Below are 10,416 nucleotides of genomic sequence, written 5' to 3'. Positions count from 1 at the left end.
TCACCCAACTTTGTTTGCGAAACCTTAAGAATATCCATATTAACCGAAACTGACTACACCTCTTCTAGGAAAATAGAACCTAGACATGAATGCACACTTACTCTCAGCAAAATGTTACATGACAAACTCAATTCCCACTAGTACGGTGGTGGTGTTTGCATCTTGGGTTGTATACAGTATTTAGAAAAATGTCATTATTGTTGTTTTAAAATTGACATCACTATAATTTTTGAATGGACAGTAATAAAGTTATCACTGTCAGTTTAAGTTATAAACTGGCAGTGATATTTGGTCCTAGATCCATTGTTTTGAGACCGATTTTTTTTTTCACTTAGAGGAACAAACCACCGCCCCCTCTGTGGCTTTTCTGACTTGTGATGACCCCCACGGTTTCTGTAGAAGTTGAACCCACAAATATGGCAATTTATACATCCACGCAGTTTGTGAGAGTCGAACCTGTAATCACACCACTTGCGTGAAACTTTCTTACCATCTCAACTCATATTTTTACCTGATGGCTATGACAAATTTATTCTTTTGACCCTTTCTGCTCAAATTTTTGGACGGTTATTTGGATATCTAGATTGCTTGAAATGAAAATGTTTTCAACTATAAAGTTGTACATCTCGTTGAGATGTATAATTTTCATATAAAATTTATCTCCATCCAGTTCCGTATGAAAAAGTTTATCTCCAATCTGTACATCGTTCGGTAAAACAGCCATAACTTTTGCATACAGAGTCCGATTTCGACGTTCCACCTCTACTTTTGAAGCAAACGAGGAGGCGTATCTGAAAAGAATAGTGTTTACATTTGTAACCTTGTTCACTAAAAAAAGACTTAAAAGACTCTCGACAGGACCTTTAAAATTTTTGATCAAAAAATAACCTTCTCTAATTTACTTGAACTTTTTTAGAGATATAGTGCAGTATCCAAAAGTCAATGTTACTTAGATGTTTCATCAATTCAAGTTAGCAAACTCACGTTAAAAGTCTTTGAAGTTGCAGTTTTGAACTTGGTGACCCTGTATGTGGTTTGTCTCGATCATTCATACTTGTCTTATATCAGATCCCGTAATTTAATTTGTGGTCTAAGGCGTGGTTTTCGTTTGATAGTATTTAGACGTTTATTTGGGCATCTATATAGTTTCCAATAAAAAAGTTATCAACTACAGATTTGTAGATATCATCAAGAGATATAATTTTATATAAAGTTTATCTCTATCTGATTCTATATAAAAAAATTATTAATTTCTGAAGGTGGGCTAGAACCAATAGTGATAGTCTTCATCAGACTCCGTATGAAAAAATTATCAATTTTCATTTATTTTTTATTATATGAACCGGTATTGAAAGTATCACTACTGATTTTTTAATTGAATTGATAATGATATATGATTATCACTACTGATTTTTACTGGATAGGCTATTTTTATAAGAATCGGTAATGATACACTGCTGGTTATTTTAGGATCGATAGTAAAAGAAAACAATATAATATTTTCTATAGTAATGTCATATTTTTTCGAATCGGCGGTAAAAAGTGGACAAGAATAACCTTTTACGTGATAGTGATATTTGCCACACTTCGACATTATAGCCGCATAAGATCTTGGATCACCTGTGCGTCGACAGGCCCAAGGAATAAAATTAGATCTCGGCCTGCAATTTAGAGGAAGGGAGGGCTCATCCAACTGGTTCATTTGATCATCCGTGACAAATTCTTCTCCGAGCCAAGACACCAAGTCAAAACCAGAACAAGCGGTCAGCATTCCCATCGGAATCTCCACCTCCACGGCACACCCACCATATATGTGTGCCATTGCCACACCACCATTCCAACACGCACGCACGGGTTCACGGCACAATGCAAGCAAGCTAGCTACTCAGAAGCTCGAGCACGCGCGCGCCATGGTGATGCCCTCCGCTGCAAGCTGGGAGATGGCGCCGGAGTCTCTCCCACTCAGCATTATCCCGACGGTGGACATGTCGGCGCCGTCCGGGAGCGGCGAGCTGGCTCACCGGCTGGTTCGGGCGTGCGCGGAGCGCGGTTTCTTCAAGGCCGTCAACCACGGGGTGCCGCCGCGCGTGGCCGCCAGGCTGGACGCCGCCGCGTCGGCGTTCTTCGCGCGGCAGGCACAGGAGAAGCAGGCGGCGGGGCCGCCGGACCCGCTGGGGTACGGCAGCCGGAACATCGGGGCACACGGAGACGTCGGTGAGCTGGAGTACCTGATCCTGCACACGGACCCCGCCGCGGTGGCGCGCAAGGCAGAGGCCATCGACACGGAGGATCCTTCAAGGTTCAGGTACGCCTTATGCATGCATGCATAAATGTCTCTTTTCTCTCTTTTATTTTCTTCACTTATTTGAACGGTTAATTGCTTGTTTGATGATCATTTCATGCTGCATGTAAGTACGAACTGGCTAAATACTGCCTTCGTTTGATCCTCTATTTGCGGTATCCTGTTGATCTAATCTGCATCATCCCTCATGTAAATTTGCTTGGTTTTCGACTTATATTTATGTAAATTCATGTTATATATATGTATATATGGTGCAAAAGTCATTGTCATGTGTATTTACTTTCGGCGTCGGAATATTGCAAAAGCCGTTTCTTGCAAACAGTGTCGAGTGTCACGTTTGTTGTTCTTTTAGGTTGCCTAGATTTATCAACATATATAGCCTTCATTTATCATTGGATTTGCGGATATATATAAATATATATTAATTATATTCTCGGCGACAATTCACAGCTCCCTCTTCTTCCCCCGCTATGCCTTTTCTTAGTTTTATGTCCACTAGCTAGCTAGTTTCACATATATGGCAGCTACGGTATCATCTTTGACCAATAATGAAAATATTTGTATTTTTATAGCAGTATATATGAATATTGCATCTCTGTAAAACTTATCCAAACGGATATATATTTAGCTCACGTGTACTTGAGTTGATACAATGGCATCCATTGCACAGACTAACTATGCAAATGATCGTTCCCATGCATGCATGGATGGTAAATTTGCATGCAATGCACGTTTGGTTTTTTAACAGAGTTCATGTGATTCTAGCTAGTAGTAAACCTGAATGTACTTTCAGTATAACAGCAAAAGTGTGCTTCTGAAGACTCTCTCTCTCTCCACAAGAATAAAATTGACTTTTCTATTTACAAATTACTCCCTCTATTTCACAATATTTATCCATGACTTCGGAAATATCTATTTCAAAATATTATCTATGGAGGAATTCAAGAGTATAATTTTTTTATGTTTTCACTCTCCGCCCCTAATTAAATGCTTTAGAAGAGAAAAAGTGGTTGTGTTGTGCCATTTAGTAGGAGTATGTATGATCTTTTTACGCTAACATGCTCTTGGGTCTTTTCACACTAACATGCTCTCAGATCTGGTACTTTTTTGGTTAGTGCGCATGGTCGGATGTGAATAAATATTCTGAGACGGAGGTAGTCATTACTTATAGGTTTTTTCAACTAAATCACCCTAATCCAACATTGTCACCGTAGGGGTCGATGAACCTCTAGTTTTCTCTTGCCTTTCTCTTGAACGTTGTAATTGTGTTTATCAATAACGTGCACCAGGTGGCTTTTCCTTAAAAAACATTGCCACTGTAGGAGGCCCCATCAATTAAATCCACGTATCATTAGCTATGTAAAGGGCCAATTATTGGCCAAATACAAGGCGTAATAATTCATATCGTTATAGCCCTATAGGGAAAAAACACTTGGTGCAGACATGGCTTCAGCTTCAGAGGTCAGAATGATTTTCCATTATCTAAAAGAAGACATTAAGATTACACAGTACTGTATGATGGTAATCTTACAAAGACAAACAGATACTCAGCCACTCATCACGTAAAGGGCTCAGTGGCAGAGAACAAAATTGCTAATTCGTTCAGGCAAGAACAAGAATCTTCTAGCTTTAAGGGCAGCTCCAACAGAGCCAGATCCCCTATCTATAGGGGCTCCACGTCAATTATTTTTGCTAGGTGGAGATGAGAGAGGGTGAGGAGAGAGAGTAGCTAGCGCTCGATTCGGCACTAGCTGATAATGCACTTTGAGGTACTCGTGGCCTCCACCCATGATCTCCTTTCTCTCCAGGGGCGGATTCGTGGGCTGGGGGCTTGAGCCGTCCTACTGGCCTGTGAACCATGCAGCCCCTCCCCCCTCCCCTCATTCTTTGTGGTAATGGATGAAGGAGTGCAAGAAGAAAAGTGAGAGGGAGAAGAAGAGGAAGAGGAGAGAGAGGGGAAGAAAATAAGGGGGAAAGAAGTGGAGTCCTCTACCCAGTTGTTATGCATCTGTCACTGTTTTTCTCGTATGACGGTCGTTGACACGAGAATCCAGTAGGTGCTGGTGGGGGAGATCGCCGGTGAAACTATGACCTCGGCTCGTCGTTGCTGGTGGAAGAGGTCTTGGCTCGCCGCCGCTGGCGGAAGACGTCGCTTGAGAAAACGACGTCGATGTGTCAGTTTCAATGGGGAGTTGGGAAGGAGGGGTGGGGGAATTAGAAAAATATTACTGGCATGTGAAACACATTATTTTTAGGTCCATCCTAAAGATAGATTATTGGAGAGATAGTAATTTATATTATCTATTAAATAAGATCGTAATAATATGATAAATTATAGCTAGTAGATAGATGTAACCGTTGGAGCTACTATTAACTTGATGACACATATTTACATATGAGAAGTGCTTTATGTACAACCATGTGAGCACAACTCGAGTATAACCATACATTTAAATCATCCAATGTATTTACGAGTTTATATATAAATGATCTCAGCCATTAGATCCTAAGTTATACTCGAGCTGTACTTAAGTAGTTATTGTAGCAGTTTGGTTGCATATACACTCCCTCTCTCTCTGAAAAACAAAAGAAATCAAACAAACAAAACTAGATAGATTTGTCCCCAAGTGCACTTGCCATTTCGCATCAAAATCGGAATGGAGAGGCAAGTGACATGGTCTCTCATTTTTCCTTATCAAGAAACACTGGCAACGGTCAGTGGAAAGCAGAAAGGTCATATCAAAAGGGTACACCAATGGCCTCCATGCCATGAGGAGGCAAACAAAGAGAGCTACGCATCAGATCGATGCAGGGGAGGGGGGGTATATATGGTATAAATCGAGTACGAACTGTCCTGCCTAGGAGTGTCGTGGAGGGGCCTTGTTAGAGCAGGAAAAGATTCTTATGTGCTTCACACTGGAATACATTCTGCTAGTAAATAGTACTAATATCTTAGAAGAGGTTGTTTGTTTAGAGTAGGGAAATGAGAGTTGTCGGAGGAATTTTTATAATATTTGATGGGATCCATCTTTAAAAAATATATATACTACGTCTTTAAAAAGGAAATAAAATTTAACATTTTATGATGTGACAGACTCTAGCCTGTCTTCATAAATTATATGCTGGAGCGAATGGTTCAGGTTGCTATTGCTATAGCAGACTAGCCGAGCCCTACCAATGGGGTTGGTCTTTCAGCAGCCTTCCCTTGCTGAAGAAAGTGTGACCTGACAGATCATGTCAATCGCTTTAATTTGCCCATTGGAAATTCTGTCGCAGCGCATGAATTGCATGCAGATAAACAAAACAACGCGCGATCCTGATCAACAGAGTACATATATATGGTTTTATGCACAGCTAGTTCGTGGCTGAAAACGCATCTGCACGGCATGGTAAATCTCAGCATTTGGCACTTGACCACACACTAGTATTCTTCGCAAGTCAAGAGTTTGTCGACACTAAAATTAACATGTCAGACACTTTAATTTGGAGCAGCCAATCATTCGTATCCTTGGCGATCCTGATTTGGGGAAGTTCTGTACTTGGTGACATATCCTTTCCATCTTGTTTCGACCAGCTGTTTGAAATCGCAGCTTTTATCAGTCGCTGCGATTCATACGTCAATCAATCGTTTCCCAATCTGCCATTTCATTTCCTACATTTCATCGCACAGATGAATCCACTAGACGCTCCAGTTACCCTAAAAGGCTAAGGCTCCTGGTCCTGTCTTGCCTGCCCAGTATTCTCATATCAAATTATCTGAACCGACTGAGATTGTCTGCATCTTTTTTTTTGGGTCTGGTCGACACTGCATTTTTATAGAGTGGAAATCTTTGCAACCATTTCATCTGAATTTAGTATGAAAACCATTGAACCATCCAAGCCATTTTACTTGCCGAACATGTGGATGACGACTTGACACTCCGATCTCTGCAGCCAAGCGGTGAACGAGTACGTGGACGCAGTGAGGCGCCTCGCGTGCCAGGTCCTGGACCTGCTCGGCGAGGGCCTCGGCCTCAGGGACCCCGCGTCCCTCAGCCGGCTCATCTCGGCCGTCGACAGCGACTCCCTCCTCAGGATCAATCACTACCCTCCTCCATCTCGCGCCACCCGGGATCCTCCTGGTGATCGGAGCTGCACGGTGGATGGTCCCAAGTCCGGCAACGGTGGCGCCGCCGCCGCAAGGGGCATCGGGTTCGGCGAGCACACCGACCCGCAGATCCTCAGCGTGCTCCGGGCCAACGACGTCGACGGCCTGCAGGTGCTCCTGCCGGACGGCCGAGGCGGCGAGGACGCATGGGTCCAGGTGCCGGCTGACCCGTCCGCGTTCTTCATCAACGCTGGTGATCTCCTTCAGGTCAGCAGTAACACATTTCTTCTCTTATCGCTGCATTCACATATAGGAGTACTACTTAAATTGCATTTTTTTAGGAGCTTAAAATTTAAATTACAATCTTGGTTGCAGTTGATATTGTTTTTTAAAAACAATCTTTGCAACTAAACGTTTTTTGGTGTTCAATAATTGTTTGGTAACGTAACGTGCAGGCTTTGACGAACGGGAGGCTGGTGAGCATCCGGCACAGGGTGATGGCCAGCACCAGCAGGCCGCGCCTGTCCACCATCTACTTCGCCGCGCCGCCGCTGCACGCGCGGATCTCGGCGCTCCCGGAGACGGTGATCCCCGGCGCGCCGCGGCGGTACAGGCCCTTCACCTGGGCGGAGTACAAGAAGGCCATGTACGCGCTCCGCCTCAGCCACAACCGCCTCGACTTGTTCCACGCCGACGGCGGTGTCGGTGGGGACGGCAGTGAACAATAGCAGCGGAAGATCGTGAAAGCTTAGTGGTTGTTACAGGGATCTGGTGTAGAGTTGTAGGCAGAATTTTGGCTCCTTCTCGCGCAGTGAGATTGTGAGTGTTCGAGTGTTGTTGCTTTGTAGTTCTGTGACGCTATCAACTTATTATAGTTCTGTGACTATTTATTTTTTATTTCATTTCCATTGAATGCAAAATTGTAAGTAAACCCAAAAATTCACCTAAGTCGCAACTTGCAAATGCACCTCCCACAAATACCTTTGTTACATCTCTTTTCGACGAAACATAATAAGAGCATTGTTCTTCGTTAAGTAGAAAAATAGTTTTACAAACAAAACAAACCCCTGACGAGCAAGTCGCCAAGGACCGTAAACAAGGAAAAGGACTTTACACAGTCGCTAAGGACTTTACACAGAAGGACTGTACCACTCACAACTCACGTTTTTTGCGTTTACCGTCATAACACTTGTGAGAAGTGATGTTTCCCTTGGGCATCGTGATTGGAGGTCGATCAATACCGAAAAGGGTAGCGAATGATTGAAAATGCTAGCACGTTCATGACAATTTTCTTTTCAAGTACTGGCAAACTAGTGCTGTGTATTGCAGCATGCCACAACTTTTGCCCAGCATAGATGGATTTAATTGGAGGTAATTTTAACTTTTGCAAGTTGGTTTTGATAGATTGAAGTAGGGACAATTGCAATTGGATATAAGATAAAGTTTACAAAATCATGTGTCTGCCACTTGTACATTGTTAGGGGGTCACCATCAAGGACCCCTAACGCCCCTAGGCTCCACCAGTCTAGGTCCGATAACCATTAAGCTCACGACTTTGCTTGTCCGTCCCCCACTTGCAGTGAAGTGATTGTCATTTAATACCTGTCAAGTGGTGGCCGTCTGATACACTTGGTGCAAGTGGTGACGGCTTGACACGCTGGTGCAGTGCGACACCAGGATAGATGACCAGCCGCTAGGATAACCGCCTTACTATCCCTAGCGATGATTTATATGGCTGTCCCTATGACCTGTTGTACAAAAAATAACTTGTATGTCTACTGACCTCATATGGGCACGCTTGTACATTCACACTCTGAATATCAATATAAATACTAACTCTTGGCCACCCGACCAAGGGATACAGATCTTTTACCATCATTACATTGAGCATTCCTTTCCTCTCCACTTCTTCTCTAAGCTTGAGCTATTCCTGTGAGTGAGTTCTCATCGTACTTTATTCATGGAAGATATTTTTTTCACCAACAGATAGTGCCGTCTGTGAGGAATGACGTAAAAGTATTAGGAGAGGTAGGACACCACCAAAGAAGAAGACCACCAGGGCGTTGGCCCAAGCAGTTGGCTCCACCACCACAACTATGTGAAAGTCTGCATGGCAGCATGACCAAGCACATGATGTGTCACCAATAGTTTCATAGTCGGGCGGAGCGGGGGCTTGATGGCCACTGTTGATCCAGCAGTGACCCTGGCATTGGTCGAAATGTAAGCCCGGGCTAACTCGAGGCTTTCCAACAACAATACAGCGAGGAGCTCGCAGCACCCCAAGGGGCTACGACTGAGGCTGTGGCTGTACAGGCTGCCCTTCTATGGTTCTGGCGCTCGAACCCAGGAGCACTTATGCCTGGGCCCAGCTCCGAGATGCCTTCTGTGCCAACATCCAGGGCACCTTTGTCGAGCCGATGTCTTCTGAGGGCCTGTTTGCCCCTAGCCTCCTCGATCTCCTGCGGTGAAAGGGGGCTCTAAGGAGACCAGGGGCTCCGGTGCACACAGATCCCATAAACTCCATCGACACGGTGTCCACAATATCTACCATGTGCGAGGGGCTTTGAATCCATCCCAGTCCAGGAGGCGTGGCCGAGGGCGCTCCAACCCTTCCCCGGGCGTCATGACGCCCCCGGTCGGTAGCTGGAAGAAGGGTATTGGTGCACCCTGCACGGGGCCGGATGTGCCCGTAATACCGAAGATTACCCGACCCTCGTAACCTTCCAAGAGGAGTATCTTGAGAGGTAGGCAGGGCACCTCAGCAGGGGAAAGAGCCGGTGACAGGCGACCTGGGGATGGCAAGCCTGCAGCTAGCCACTAGGTGTATAGTCAGTCCTTGGAGAACCCCCCTCAGCTAGCTCTGCCACCTCCGAATCCACCACCGACGGTGCAACACCTTAGCGATGAGAACCGTCCCACGCAAATAGCCTTAGTTGCAACTGAGCCTGGCAAACCTCCGCTATAGGGGGCCCTGCCTGAGCCTCCAGAGCGATTAGAGGCCTAGGCGTGCCTCCCATGTCGGGTTCGATGTTGGCGATGTTGGCCGCGCAAGGGGCTGCCAGGCTCCGATAGGCGCGTTCTGGTCGCTCTGGACACCCACGTGGCCCAACCCCTTCAGTAGACAACCTAGGCCAGAGGCACCGACCCCTCCACTGCCTTGAAGCCACAGAGGTTTCCGAGCCTTTGGCCTTGCTGTGGAGGTCTCATTTGTGCAAAGGTACGCCTGCCTACGACCACCCAGCATTAGCCTATCTAGCTGGCAAATATTTCATATAGTGAGTTTAGCGTAGACTGAAAATAGCTTGCCTAGCTGTTGATATTCTCTATTACAAATGACTACTAGGTGCCAACAGTAAATACCATACCTCAAACTAGATCTCTACTCAACTAGTGTAAATAGAATACCTCGAACTATAGCCTCAATACTATTGAGATCAAAATTCTCTGCCATGAGCATCGAGGTCCAAAACCCTCTGGCACCTCGAAGGCATAGCCTCAGCACCATTGAGGTTCAAAACCCTCCAGCACCTTAAAGGTATAGCCTTGGTACTGTCGAGATCAAAACTCTCTGCCATGAGCGTCGAGGTCAAAAACACTACAACCCAATGGCATCAGCCTCGGTCGCATCAAGGTTCAAACCCTCAACCACCCGATGGCATCAGCCTTGGTCATATCGAGGTCCAAACCCTCCGTCACCCGAAGGCATCAGCCTCGGTCACGTCGAGGTCTAAACCCTCTACCACTCGAAGGCATCAGCCTCGGTCGCATCGAGATCCAAACCCTTTGCCACCTGAAGGCATCAACCTCCGTCACATCAAGGTCCAAACCCTCTACCACCTGATGGTATTAGCCTCGGTCGCTTTGAGGTTCAAACCCTCCACCAACCGAAGGCATCAACCTCGGTCATGTCGAGATCCAAACCCTCCACCACCTGAAGGCATCAACCTCGGTCGCATCGAGGTCCAACTAAACGCACTTGGATACTAGTACCAAGAATCACACACTCCTCCCACACCTAAGACACCTA

General features: G+C 45.4%; 1 protein-coding gene across 1 annotated transcript; it reads left to right on the top strand.

Annotated features, from left to right (window-relative positions):
• Nucleotides 1-1,733: 1,733 nt before the first annotated feature.
• Nucleotides 1,734-7,230, top strand: LOC133888123 (gibberellin 2-beta-dioxygenase 2-like). The gene is made up of 3 exons (XM_062328257.1): nucleotides 1,734-2,305; nucleotides 6,236-6,656; nucleotides 6,845-7,230. The coding sequence occupies exons 1-3, from the start codon at nucleotides 1,812-1,814 to the stop codon at nucleotides 7,115-7,117; spliced, it is 1,188 nt and encodes a 395-aa protein (XP_062184241.1). The 5' UTR covers nucleotides 1,734-1,811; the 3' UTR covers nucleotides 7,118-7,230.
• The last annotated feature ends 3,186 nt before the right edge of the window (nucleotides 7,231-10,416 follow it).

This window comes from Phragmites australis, chromosome 1, assembly GCF_958298935.1.
Source record: "Phragmites australis chromosome 1, lpPhrAust1.1, whole genome shotgun sequence".
NCBI lineage: Eukaryota > Viridiplantae > Streptophyta > Magnoliopsida > Poales > Poaceae > Phragmites > Phragmites australis.
The sequence above is the reverse complement of the archived record's forward strand: the minus strand, read 5'-3'. Positions and strand labels throughout refer to the sequence as shown.